General features: G+C 35.1%; 1 protein-coding gene across 4 annotated transcripts in view; it reads right to left on the bottom strand.

Moving 5' to 3' along the window:
- Positions 1-55: 55 nt before the first annotated feature.
- LOC127944523 (solute carrier family 41 member 3-like) overlaps positions 56-14548 on the bottom strand; it is a 48999-nt gene continuing 34506 nt past the window's right edge. For 3 of the 4 annotated variants that reach the window (XM_052540519.1, XM_052540521.1, XM_052540520.1), the window contains 10 exons: positions 12948-13272; positions 6115-6222; positions 5877-5948; positions 5497-5641; positions 4777-4923; positions 3987-4131; positions 3233-3312; positions 1908-2042; positions 1369-1517; positions 56-519 (listed from right to left, as the gene is read on the bottom strand). In XM_052540519.1, the coding sequence (XP_052396479.1) occupies positions 358-519; positions 1369-1517; positions 1908-2042; positions 3233-3312; positions 3987-4131; positions 4777-4923; positions 5497-5641; positions 5877-5948; positions 6115-6222; positions 12948-13272 (1468 nt within the window). In that variant the 3' untranslated portion in view covers positions 56-357. Of the gene's footprint in view, positions 520-1368; positions 1518-1907; positions 2043-3232; positions 3313-3986; positions 4132-4776; positions 4924-5496; positions 5642-5876; positions 5949-6114; positions 6223-9920; positions 11355-12947; positions 13273-14548 lie in introns of those variants that run through there. The other variant, XM_052540522.1, reaches the window with a different exon arrangement.

Raw genomic sequence — 14548 nt, 5'->3', positions numbered from 1 at the left:
TAAACTTCAAATTCAGTCTATACATGGCACATAAAAAATTGTGGCGCACCTAAAGTTATACAGTTATCAGGTGGCTAGTGTTTATGAAAGCAGCATCACTGAGGCAACAGGACAACACACCAAGAGTATAATCATATTACAGACTGTCAGATATTAAGTCCATACCTGCCGATGTATTTCATATTTCCACTCAACATGTCCTGTAAGCACAGAAACAATGTGGCTCATTTTCTGTCTTTAGCTTCCCACAGACAAGTTCGCATCTCCAAAGCATTGCAGCCAGGCTGGGTGGCAAAGGTCCTGTGAACTGGGAGGTGGGAGGGGGGGGAGAGGAGGTCTAGCATTTTACAAACCGAGCTACTCCACTAACATGACCAGACGGAAACACAAGGCCAGGAAACCCGTGCCCAACAGGTCTCCCAGTGCAGTCAGGTATGGGATGGAGAAGTTATCTGGGTCCAGACCTTTTCTCCACATCAAACGCACAATCAGGTCTGCTGTATAAATGAGGATCCCGACCTGCGAGGAAAAACAAGATTAAACATTACATATATTGTGACAACTTACTTCAGATATTAAACAATATTAATTGTTTAATAATTTATTATTTTAATAATACTTCACTTCAGCAAGGAGGCATATAAATTATTAAAAGGGACAGTAAGGACATTAATTTAAATTATAAATAAATATTTTTTATATAAAATATACATTTTAAAAATGATGTTATTATGAACTTTCTATTTATCAAAAAACCACAAAGCACTTTTTTTTTTCAGCACTGATAACCGTAAAAAAAATGTTCTTTTAGCACCAAATTGGCATATAAGAATGATTTCTGAAGCATCATGTGACACTGAAAACTGGAGTAGTGATGCGGAAAATTAAGCTTTGCATCACAGGAATACATAACACTTTACAATATATTAAAATACAAAACAATTACTTTAAACTGAATAACATTTCACATTATTACTGTATTTTTGATCAAATAAATTCAGCCTTGGAAATTATAAAAGATGTCTTTTTTTTTTTTTTTTTTAAACCAAGTAAAATATTTAAAAACCACAACCTATTTTAGGGGAAGTTGCCTAATGGCCTAATGGTTAGAGAGTCTGACCCGCAATCGAAAGGTTGTGAGTTTGAGTCTCGGGCCAGCAGGAATTGTGGGTGGGGGGAGTGCATGTACAGTTCTCTCTCCACCTTCAATACCACGACTGAGGTGCCCTTGAGCAAGGCACTGAACCCCAACTGCTCCCTGGGCGCCGAAACATAAATGGCTGCCCACTGTAATTTGTTTTAGAATTCCGTTTGCCAGCACTATTGGTGTGAACATTAAACAATTAAGCTTGAAGCACTAAGGCTCACCTGAAGCAGAGCAGCACTCAGGTAGCAGCAGATAAATGCTGGTGTGATGGCAGTGTGGCCTCCTTGGAGCATATTAATGGCGAAAAGAAACAACAGATGACCTGGAACCACCAGGAGGAACAGCACCCGCGCCGACTTCGAGTTCACACCTGAGGAGAAATGGCACTAGCTAAAGATATCATCATTTTTCAATTATTTTAAAAAGACCACAATTACAATTTTTGTTTTTTCAAAGGTGGTTCTTTACTAGTTTCTGACCTCTCCTTCAATGTACAATTTTGTAAAAGCATCGTCTAACCACTTAAGAAAATAAATAGCACACCACTCCTCAAAATACAGCAAAGTTTCAGATATCACTCATGTTTGAAACACAACTGGTGCAGATGATTAATGTGCTGAAGTGCAAATATCAGAGTTCATGCTTTGTGCAGCAAGAGTGAAGCTTGACTTAGCAAACGCTACTAATGACCCACTTTATCTCAAACATCTGAAGGAGTGAATTAATCTGAGGAGCACAAATAGTTTGGCAGTGATCTCACCTGAGGAGAAGAATGTGGCACAGGGGTTGGGCCAGTGCTGTCTCATCTTATAGGGCAGGACTCCAGGTACGCTCCACAAATGAAGGTAAGTGGAGATCCGACTGGCCTGGATGGCCACCAGATTCCCCCCCACACCTGAAAAGTTCAAGAAGGAAAGAATGTGAGAGCTTTCCAATCATTACACCATAACGAATCTCATATTCTCCTCATTTCAGTCACAAATGAAAAGTGTTGGAACGCAGCATGCAGCTAGAGAAGTATGTACACTGACATTTGTCAAATATACATTGTAAATTTGAGTATTTTGTTCACAATTCATAGCTTTTCCACATTTTCGCTCGATGCAAACCTGGCAAATGACGCTCTATGGGGAATAATACAGCAGGAGGGCAATCTTTGATATGGATATAAAACTAGGTACTGAGGTATCAAATTAGTCTTCATGAATCACAGCCACCTTGTGTTCCTCTTTAAGGGCAGTTTGTCTCAGGATTGGGCTGGGAAAAAATAGGGTGCCAGATCCAGATAAACAACTAGAGAAGACGTCAGAGAAGTTTTTGGCTGAGCAATCACAGCTACTACTGGATTAGGCCGCTTTTACTACACTGACATGCTCTATTCCCATTGGGTTGTGTGTAGTTTCTTCCAAAATACTGTTAAGTCATCGTTCGAGAGGGATGGGATGTTGGTAGAGCACATGTGCAGCTGGGAAGGAACAGAACGAGTGAGGGGAAATCTAAACCAGATTGCTTAAGTTGAAAAATCACCACAAGTGATATTTTACGTAAAAAAAACGGGGTTTTAAGTCTATTAGTAACTCCCATCAAAATACTTGACTTCTTTCATGTGCAATAAAATGCCGCCAGTAAAGAGCCAGTGCTCTGATTTAATGTGATGATTTGGAATGAGATGGTTTTATTTTGGCAGCGCAGTCCAATCGTCTCCCTGAATCCACCAACTGAGCTCCAAATGCAGACAGAGATGTGATCAATTTTACTGTAATGAGGAGCTGAAGAGGGAAAAGGGCCTTAAATGAAGTTTCTGGACTTTTTTTCAGGTTTGCTGTTACTCTGTATTGCCTAATGTACATTAAGCATGATTCAGAGTATGTTCTGATTGTTATCCGCAATACGTCTATAGGACGTTTCCTATCAGATGTCAAATAGACGTTTAGAAGATGTCTTTAAGATGTTTATGAATTAGAGTGTATGTAAAACTGACAGTCTGTCAGATGTTTTTACACAGCAGAGGCTTTCCAGATGAAGCGATCTTTAACAGACATCATGCAGACGTGCGTGTGCTGTCTGGGATTGACATTTACTCACCGTTTATGACTGGTGTGAAGACTGCCATGCCCTCAAAGTTCGGATCGCTCACAGTCTTATCAAGAATAAGGCCACCGAAACTGAAATTGGGAAGAGTTTCATGATAAGTTGATCCACAAATGACATTTCTGTTGTTACTTTGTTTCTAAACCTGTTCTTCCATGAAACCTAAAATTAGTTATTTTAGTGGAATGTTTACAGTACATATTGAATGAGTAATGCCCTATACAGTCACCTTGATGGTATTTTTATTCATTTATAAGCACATATTAGCATGCAGTTATATGCTATGCTATGTTTCAGTAATGTCAAAATCAATAGTCATTTTCAACACAAATTAGTTCTATTTACTGTAATGTAATCTAGCAGACTGCACATTTTAGATAAATACATTAATCAATATTTTAGAGGAGAAACACAAACAAAGAAAACTAATTACATTTTTTCTTGTTGTTTTCTTTTCAGTGAATTTTAAGTATAAATCTTATATTTCAAAATTATTAACAATGTTCCCATACCTTTAGGGCAAGTAATTTTCATTAGTTGTAGTTATCTAGCTAATCTAGCTTTTTAAAATAATTTCCATTACTTTATCAGATCTAAAAGAAAAAATGAAAAAAAAAATCCCTAATATGTACTTTTATTTAATCCTTTATTACAGGCACAATTATTTAGTTATTAATTAATATGTAACCATTTTCATGTTATTCTGACACATTAATAGAGGACTGTGTCTCTGTTTGCATGTTTGTACCTGCTGATGGACATGGCCACTAAAACAGGCTGCCAGCCCAACTTCAGAACCTCTTTAATCTGTGGACTCTTTCTAGCGATGAACACCCAGAGAGGAATGAGCAGCAGGAAGAAGACACACACCAACGGGGACAAGTACCACACATCTGAATACACAAACATTGTAGATTACCCTGATGATGTATGCTAGACATAATAAATAGTTATTTCAGAAAATGTGCTGTGATTTGTGTAAGTCCAGATTTTAAGGACTTTTAAATCTGCATAGTACATACAACTGTGATGTTTCTAAACAAAGCAGAATGATTTTCCTAAGGGGAAAGATTCCCACTATTTAATGTTATCTTTAATCATGGAAACCATGTGAGCTAAAAATGCACATCTTTGTAAAAAAAAAAAAAGTCATATTTTAGTGAATTTCTACTGCCCTCTTCTGGTACATTTTAAACAGTTCACACTCATTTAATAAGCAACATTTAAAGGCTCAAAAAGAAAAAGTGATGTATTTTTAATTAAATATATATATATAATACAAATGTAATTTAATATAATAATTATATTTTCATTTTATCATTTAATACAAATATAATTATACTATTATATATAATTAATTAATAATCAATGAATATATATAAAGTGATTAAGTTATGATTTTTTTTTTTACAATAATTAAGGATGTTCATAAATATCAGTCTGTTTTTTAACAATATGTAATTAAAAAGTACAGTTTTTAGTTTTTAATGTAGCAGTTATTTTTTAATGAATACATGAATAACTAAAAGGCCCCATACCTCTGTACTGGAACAGTGTGCTGCTGACTCCAGCCAATAGAGAAAGAGTGATGAGATCTCCCAGACTGGCTGCTATTGGTGTGGCCACGTTATCAGGGTTGATGCCCACCTTCCTGGAGCCGATGATCACACCAATCATCACCAGACCTGGACACGGAAGAAAGCAGAAGAGTCAGTAACTGACAGGGTAATGTTAGAGTGTGATACTCAAAGAAGTGTAAGATTGAAAGAAAAAAAGACTAAATGTCTGTGTCTTGCTTTTTGGCATGCAAATGCTTTAAATAAAAAATTAGGGACACTGAAACCACAGTCTGGGTGACATTTTTTAGTTTAAAAAATGTTATGCATTATTCAGAAATGTATTACACACATTGTTGCTTTGCACATCATGTTCCAGCTATGAAAGCCATTCCAGAACATATAAACAACATGAATTCCCATCACATTTCCATTCAAATTGTCCAACAGCAGCTATTACTCCTCTCTTCTGTGTCACATGATCCTTCACAAATCATTCTAATTGGCTGATTTCATACTGCTTAATATTTTTGTGGAAACCGTGACAGATTTCTTCAGGGTTCTTTGTCGAGTAGAAAGAACACACATTTGTGTAACAATGTAAAAGTCTTTACTGTCACTTTTGGATTTAATGCATCTTGCTAAATAAAAATATTTTTATGAAGGTAGTACATTTTGATTTAATGTTTTAAAGAGATGTACCTAAGGAGAGAGCTGCCACAAATGCGGTGGTGACACTGCTAGCACACAGGACAGCCGCCTGGTCCAGCTCTACACCCCCTCTGGACAAAGCACCAAGACCTACGGCCGCAAGAGCTGCCAGGAAGCCCACCACAGTGGCCTGAACCTGAGGAAGACAGCAGAGGAGCTCTACAATCACAACTGCTTATCAGAGCCTCTCCTGCAGAATGAAGTCTCATAGAGGAATTGTTCCTATTCTTTTATACAGTATTTATTTAAAGTTAAATGAATTGTTAATTCATGTTCATATTGTCTAAATTATCAGGAACTAAAGTCCTATTCCAGTGTATTATGTAAAATATCAATAATATAAAACCTCTGTGTGTTTCTGATTCACCTACCTGAATGAGAGCAAGATTACAGGTCACCATCAGCCACTGCTGTTTGGGGTCGTCCATCTGTCCGGTGTTAGCCTGGGGAAAACAGGAAACAAACTGCAGTCAAGCAAATTACTTCTTTTTGATTATGAGACTTAGGGCCATCTTAGGACCATTAAAGGTTATAGCATGAGATAGATCATAAGTAATATATACATGCAGTAATACATATATTATCCAGTTTATAAGTATTTTTACATACAGCAGTAGAGAGACGAGATGCGAGAGTCATCTCCAGGTTTCCCTTGAGCCCGACTAGAGCAGGTACCAGGATGAACACCTCTGTGATCACTTTAAACACATCCCAATGCTAAAACACACAAAGAGGAGATATTGGTGACCACAAAACCAGTCTTAAGTGTCAATTTTTCGAAATTGAGATTTATAGATCATATGAAAGCTGAATAAATAAGTTTCCAATTTGTGTGTGGTTTGTTAGGATATGACAATATTTGTCTGAGATTAAACTATTTCAAAATCTGGAATCTGAGGGTTCCAAAAAAAATCTAAATACAGAGAAGATCAACTTTAAAGATGACTTAAGACTGGTTTTGTGGTCCAGGGTCACATTTCTAAACAGTCTGAAACAGCAAGTTCTCCATTACACCAGGGTTGACCTGGAACTGTGAAAACACTATTTGTAAAATGAAAAGAGAAATGTGCAATCAAGTCATTTACAACAACAAAAAATTTATTTCAAGGCATTTTAAAACACAGGTTTCCCCCCTGAGTGTGATCTGAAATTTTGAGCAAATTCAGAAAGATTTGTAAAAAAATTACTAGATTTCAAATATGTTGTAAAATATTTTATATGACATTTATCAAAGTGGTATTTATGAAGACAATGTAATTTATGCAGATTTAAAATACATTTAAAAAACATTATGTAAAAAAGTCATTCAGGATTATTTTTATTATAGTAGTAATTGAATAATGACACTGGGAGGAAGGAAAACATATTGTAAATAATAAATAAATTTATATAATACATATATATAATACATTTCTTCTGATAAACATACAAATTTAAATGCATTTTTCATTTTTTATGGCACCCATTAATTTCAGTATGCTAGTATTTTCTTATGAACATAGCCTAAGAATTTCAATCTAAACTAAAAACCATTTTTTTAACCCATTCATTTAAGAAGTCCGTCGATAAACTAGCTCTCTGAAATGAAACGGAATTACATCACTATTAATTTGGAGTGCAAACCACAATGAGGGTGACACTAGAAAATTCACACTTGAATTGCATGCTGGGAACCCCGCCCCCAGGTCCATAAATAAGTACTGAACTTTTAAAGAATTCTAAGATAAACAGATACTTTACACAGAACAGATCACTGGCTTTCCCATAGATCACTGGTCAATATTTTTGAACAGAGTGGCGTCTCGATGTACATGCCATAAACTGGGATGCTCTCAATCAAATGAAAAATACTTCACAACAGTACTACATATTAATTTAAACTAGGTGTCAGTTTCATTTTTTTTTCTCTGATCCTTCCAGTCAACAACACGCAGACTAGTCTTGAGCACAGTCATAAATATCATCACATAATGGGCAAACTGACAAAAGTGTCACAGTGACTCACTGAATATGAATGGCTTCGTGTGCTGTGCGAGAGTGCGTTTATATTTAGTATGTGTCAGTATACGAGTTGAGCACTCCTCTCTTCACAAACCCACTTATGCAGTTAAAAATAGCCATAATGTTTAAATGAACAGATAAGAGACCGGTGCCAGCCAGCCAGGGGCCGGTATTTTTACCACACACACAGTCCAGGCTGTTTCAAGGGGCTGGTGTCACGTCACAGGCCCGTCCTGGGATCTAGCCCACTTCTCTTTTAGAAACAAGCTTTCGTTCTCTCGCTCGGCCTATCTCACGCACCCCCATGAGAATTCAGTTAATAGACACAAAACACATTCCATGCCAACTGCCTCTATATCTAGAGGACAGGAACACAAGCAACCGTTACTGGAAGATAGCATGTGATTATGTATGTGTGTGTGTGTGTGTGTGTATATATATATATATATATATGGTGCAATTATGGTCACTTTAAGTGTTATTTCTGTACACTGTAAAACCGAACAGTGAAAATTAATTAAAAAATGAAAGTTAATTTCACTCAAATAATAATGAAGTTCTTAACTGAAATGAGTTCTGTAAACTCAAAATGCTGTTGTAGTAAGGTGACCTTAAAATTATTGTGTTTTCTAGTTCCCAGCATGCTTTGCATTAGCCAACAAGGAAAATAAATGTAGAAATTAAGTGTTTTTTTGTGTTTTTATACAAGATTAGCATACAGAGACATAAGTTAGCACTTAAATGTTGTGTTATGTTAGGATTTACATAGTTTTCTGTTATGTTGGTTGTGTAGTGCTACCATTGTTGTGAAGTGGAACCTGTGATTAGGTTGAGGATGGAAAGCAAAACTTAAAGGTTATATATACTGCATGATGTTTAAATATTTATAAGCAAGTATTGTGAGTCTTTTTGATAAATATGTTAGTACATACCAGTGTGCCTTTTGCTAACTGGCACTGAACTATAAAGATCTAAATGAATATGCTGTTAATGGAAGTGAGTTGTATATGATTATCATTGTGATGAGTGGGGTAGGATCAAGTTGAGAAATATCAACATTTATAAGATAACATTGCGATAATTTAAGGCAACTGGAAATGTAATTTTTATTTTATGTAAGCTTAAAACATTTAAAAACATCACTTATTTTTTTTTTTTTTATCTGTTACAAAATATGTTTTAGGATTTTATCTTTTATTAGGGTTTACAATGTAGTACTATTACAAAAGTTATTCATATTTGGATTTTTTTTACATTTACAGTTTTTTTAATTCTAGTTTACACTTTAGTAATTCTGTTGAGCTTTTGTTATTTTTATTATATACAGTACATGTACAGTATGTAAACACATTCTAATCAGCTTTCATTCATTCATTCATTCAGTTTCAACTTAATTTATTTTAGTTCCCAATTAAATGTTTTAAATGCAAGTTTTTCCATTTAACATGTATATTTTATTTTATTACTGCTTTATTTAAACTACATTATATTATTTATTGTATTAAACATTTTTATTTTTGTATCTATATTTTTTTACATATTATTCCCATTTTGAAAATAAATTCATACATTTTATCAAACTAAACAATATTTACAATACAATATTTATTTTTTAAAAATTATTTAGTTATCATGATGCTGTTGCTATCATGTTATTAAAGCATTAAGCCATTCAAAGCCATGCATCACAGTAATTTTACATAGATTACGATATTTTAAGATTCTCTTGTTAACCTGTCTTATTTCTTTATTATCTTACCTTCAATATTTGCATTTTAACAAAGTAAAAAAAATAAAAATTTAATTAAATTAAAAAGTCTTGTTTGTAGATATGTATACCAGAGTATTCTTGAAGTAACATAAACAAACTATGTCATTTGAATATGGTAGTACCAAACCCTGTGGTCCTCCCATGGTATTTACATAAAACTACACGCACATGTAAAAAGATACTTTTTTTTTGTAAGGTATGGAGCCCCGCGCATGACATGAAAAAATAAAAAAATAAATTGTTCGCACAATTTTCTAATTTGTTCCTTCGATGTACTAAAATGTGCACATGATTATTATTTAATTCTCTCGATTTGCTAAATCATGCGCACAATTTTTTAATTCTTTCTCTCAATTTATAAACCTTATGCACGATTTAAAAAATTGAGGAAACAAATTAGTAAATAGTGCACACCATTTATAAATCGAGGGAATGAAATAGTAAATTGTACACATGATTTAGCCTACAATTTTTTCCTGCATGCCATGTGTAGGGCTCCATAGTAAGAGTCAGATTTACCAAAGTACTGTTTTGATCCCATGGTTCTGCCAGTACTTATCAATACTGGAAAACAGCATTATTTACAGCTGCAATAACACATACAACCAAGAAATACACCAAATCTAGATTAAATAGCTCATACTTGGACAATATCCATGACGATGCCGGCCGCCACCATACCCAGCCCGCCCAGAAGAAACGGCAGAAAGACCTGTGCAGCAATGATGTAAGAGCTCTCTGGTAGGAAGCCATGAGCTGACCGGGTGAGCTTGCAGGTGAAACCTCTGAGCTTCTTCCCCTGATAACAGAGCTCCAGCTCTAACTGTGTGACCACCATCTCTCTGTGTGTTACCCCATTCCCCAACGATGAGAGCCACGGCTGAGATTGACAAGGGTTCCTTGAAGCTTTTAACACCTTCTAAGATGTTTGAATGCTACTTTCTTAATGTCTCGAAACTAAATAAGAAACTAAAGACAAACGAACAAGAATCAGGTTGGGAAGAAGAAAAATAATACGCTGACTCCGAAAAAACAGGATGTTTTTAAGATTAAACGATGAGGCAGTTTAGTATCTTCAGATTATCCCATGATAGCAAAGACCCAAAAAGATGGCTAATGCACTCACTATTTCATATATTTCAGTTCTTCTCAAAGATGTTATTTGTTCATCTATCAATGCCACAGGGGTTTTCGAACAAAATCCAATAGGAACCTTCACATTCAAAAAAGTCTCAGCGGAGCATCTGTCTCCACAGTTGGTTCTCTGAATGTCAAAATCCACTTTTAAAAACTTCTTGAGACTCGTCTTATGCCTGATAAGATGAAGCATCGAGTTGTTATACACAGCTGTCCTCCAACAATAGTTCTCAAGCTGGCTATTTTTTCACCCGCAGGTCGCTGAAACATCCATGTACATGAGCACTACGTTCTCCGGAGTGCGTCTTCTCTCCGCCACAGGAGTCGTGACTCACATAATAACAGTCCTTTCCGTATTAACGTCGATTTGAACACCTCTCCGTCATCGGGCCTGGTCTAACAGGTCCAGAACGTGACAGAAAAACATGTTGAGGCTTTACTTCCACTCGTTCCTGTGGGCAGTCCTCTTTGCCCCCTCCTCACCGGTGCATCAGACCCTCGAACAGTCTCTCGTCTAACCTTTATTACTTCCCATCAACCGTTTCATCTGTTTAGAGTCTTGCGTCTGTTCTCCTTGTCCTTCTCTCTGCTAATGTCTCCTCTGACGTATTACTGAACCTGTCTTATCAGCTGTGAATGGGCTGAGTGCTTAGCAGACGGGCTAGAGGGGGGACAGGAAAAGAGGAGAGGAAAAGACAGATCGAGATAGAACAAGTGTGCTTACGAGAGACAAAGAGACAGATTGAGAACCCATGTGGTTGTAAAAGCAGCATTGTTCGATTAGTCACCACTCTACGTTGAGGACACATTGGAAAGAGGGGCATGATTCAGCTAAAAAAAAATAAAAAAAATTGCTTGGATGTGAGCACAGCAGAGTGACGCAGCAAATCCAGCAAATCTCATTCATTAAAACAGCATCAGGACACAGCGATGATAACCAGTTCTATGACAACACATTTTAAGATCGGACATAATATTTAAAGTAATAGCTTTTTTGGAAATATTTACTTACCCTTATATGGAATATTGTTTCCGCCATGGAATACATTTTTTTAAAAAGTAATCGCGACTTTTAATCTCCCAATTCTGTCTCTTATGTCTTGTTATTTTAAGTTAAAATCTTTATATATTATATCTTGCAATTATTCACATTTCACAACTCTTACTTTTTTCTAGCAATTTAGAGTTTACATCTCACAGTTCTGTTTTTATTTCTCGCAATTCTGAGTTTATATCTCGCAATTTTAAGTCAACATCTCACAATTCTGATTATTTTTTTAAAAAGTAATCGCAATTTTTAATCTCACAATTCTGTCTCTAATTTGTCGTTTTTATTTCAAGTGAAAATCTCAAAATTCTGACTTTATTGCTAACAATTTTGAGTTTACATCTCACAATTCTGTTTCTTATTTCTCGCAATTCTGAATTTATATCTCGTAATGTTGAGTCAACATCTCACAATTCTGATTATTTTTTAAGAAGTAATCGCAACTTTTAATCTCACAACTTGTTAAAAACTCAAATCTCACAATTCTGACTTTATTACACACAATTTGAGTTTACATCTCACAATTCTGAGTTTATATCGCGTAATTTTGAGTCAACATCTCACAATTCTGATTATTATTTTTAAAACATCACTTTTAATCTCACAATTCTTTCTCTAGTTCATGTCTTTTTTTAAGTTAAAATTTCAAAATTCTGTCTCTAATTTATGTCTTGTTATTTTAAGTTAAAATCTCCCAATTCTGACTTAATTTCTCCCAATTTAGAGTTTACATCTCAAATCTGAGTTTATATCTCGTAATTTTGAGTCAACGTATCACAATTCTGACTTGTCTTCTGAAAATTCCGGGTTTATATCAAGTCAGACTTATTTCTAGTAATTCTGGGTTTATGTCTTGACTTTTTCTGACTTTTTGTTTGGAAATCTCGCAATTCTGACTGATTTCCTCTGAAATGTGAAGTTTTTATCACTTGGTGAACAAAAGGATCAGTAATTATCACAAAATGTGTTTTTCGTTCAATAAATATTTTGGCACATTTAATTTTGTAGGGACTGGAGTTCTCCAGCTTCAAGAAGGGACACGGTTCACCACCCTTTATAATATCTCGTAACTAAATAAGAAGCTCAAGATGAACAAGCAAGAATCAGGTTGGGAAGAAGAAAAATAGGTCCTAAAAACCCATTCAAAAACTATTCATTTATAGCCTGGTCATCTCAATTTGTGTTCCACAAAACATACAGGTTTGCAATTATTTTAAAATGACATAATTTTTGGTTGAACTACTGCTTTAATACTTTACGATTGGAGTGTTTTTCCAGTTCCTCGCCTTACGAGTGAATTTTAATCATCACATTAATTTCCCTCACACTCTGCTTCCTCTAAGTGAGGACCATAAATATCAGCACTTGACACGCTGGATAATTAAAGTGGGCACATTAACTGCTAAAGCATCAAACTGTTAGAAAGTCATGTCAGGCTATAAAGTGTTACAGAAAGTTGCAGAAAGTTCTTCAGAAGTCTCTTACCTGTACACTGTCCAGCACCATGCCTGCCATCACCATCCCCATCCCAGCCAGCAGGTAGGGGAAAAGCACCTGGAGGCAGATAGAAATGGCAGACTCATCCTCTATCTTAGCCAGGGCTGTTTTGGTCCTCTCCTCCATAGGCTTTTTGGGTGGTATGGTGGGAGGTTGTAACAGCAGGTCATTCTGCCCATCTACACTGCCAGTCCGATCCAAACCACCCTGCCCCTTCCCTTTCCCCTTTTTGGACTTCTTGCGGCCCCCTCCTTTCCTCTGCCGAACTTCGTCTCCTGCCATTTGTGGAGTCTCCGATCCGCTCCTTCTGACTCTGAGAAAAAGAAAGTCAAATACAGCTCTTCAACACTGATACATCCAAAAAAAAAAATAAACTAAGACAAGATACTTCTTTTTTTCTTCTAGTTTAATACATTAATGTTTGTTCTACATGATAATGTCAGCAAAATAATTAAAGTGAAAAGCTGAACAACAAACTTAAATATGTGCTGATTTAATGAACATTAAACTGAATTCTGATTCTAGGATGTCAATGCTAATAATTATTAGTGTTAGTATTATTTTTGTAAAGAAAAACACTGAAAAAATGACTAAATGTGTGGCTACAATATAATTTTAAATACATAAATATATAATAGTATGTAATAAATGTTTATATCTTAAATGTTAAAAATCAATACTTATACAACCAGGTTTGCTTTGTTTTTATTTTTTTCTAAAGAAAAAAATGGACTTTTTTATTAATAAGTTTATTATATTTCACTAAAACTAATAACACACACACACATACAAGTGAGGATAGCAAAATAAATTAAACTGTGACATATTATACCCATAAAATCTCATAGTGGACCACCAGTAAAACTGACAAACAATTTGGGGCACTAAATTCACAAAATTCAGACACTTTGACCGGACCATGCTTAAGTGTTATCTAACATTATCAAAATTAATTTGCTCCGACACAGTTTAACTCTGAGTTTTTTATTTTTTATTTGTTTTATTACCATATTCCGTGAAATGTTTAAGGTGTCTGAATACATCTTGGTTTGACTGTATACATATTGTATACAACTTTAACTACAATTAACATGAATATGAAAATCAGAAACAAAAACCGGCTGGGAAAATAATCACCTACATTAAAACTGTTTCCATAATTATTTTACATTCTGAATCCCAGACTCTCAATGTGGCTGCTAAATGTATAAACTTGTAATTTTCCACACAACATTAATTTTAAGTGATTTATCTGTAAGTGACTTTGAACATGAAGCATTTGTAAAGAGTGGAGATGCAGAAATGTTACTGCATCTGTTAATCCATTCAGTACAATATTAATCAGTACAGAGATTTTGCATCAGCACTTTGGAAGTGAGCTCTTTCAAACTACTCAAAACAGAACTTATTATCAATTTAATCATCTAAAATTTATCAACAGTCTGATCTGAGCTTTCACTTCCATCTTTGATCGATGATGATTATGGTTTGGTCCATAAGCGCTGATGACACGTTGCCATAGCAATATCAAGTCGCACATTCCCACAGATATTATTTTTAATGACAAATCTCAAATCTCACAAAACCGT

This window comes from Carassius gibelio, chromosome A23 (assembly GCF_023724105.1).
Source record: "Carassius gibelio isolate Cgi1373 ecotype wild population from Czech Republic chromosome A23, carGib1.2-hapl.c, whole genome shotgun sequence".
In the NCBI taxonomy this organism is placed as follows: Eukaryota; Metazoa; Chordata; class Actinopteri; order Cypriniformes; family Cyprinidae; genus Carassius; species Carassius gibelio.
Note: the sequence above shows the minus strand (reverse complement) of the source record. Positions and strands in the feature narration are given on the sequence as shown.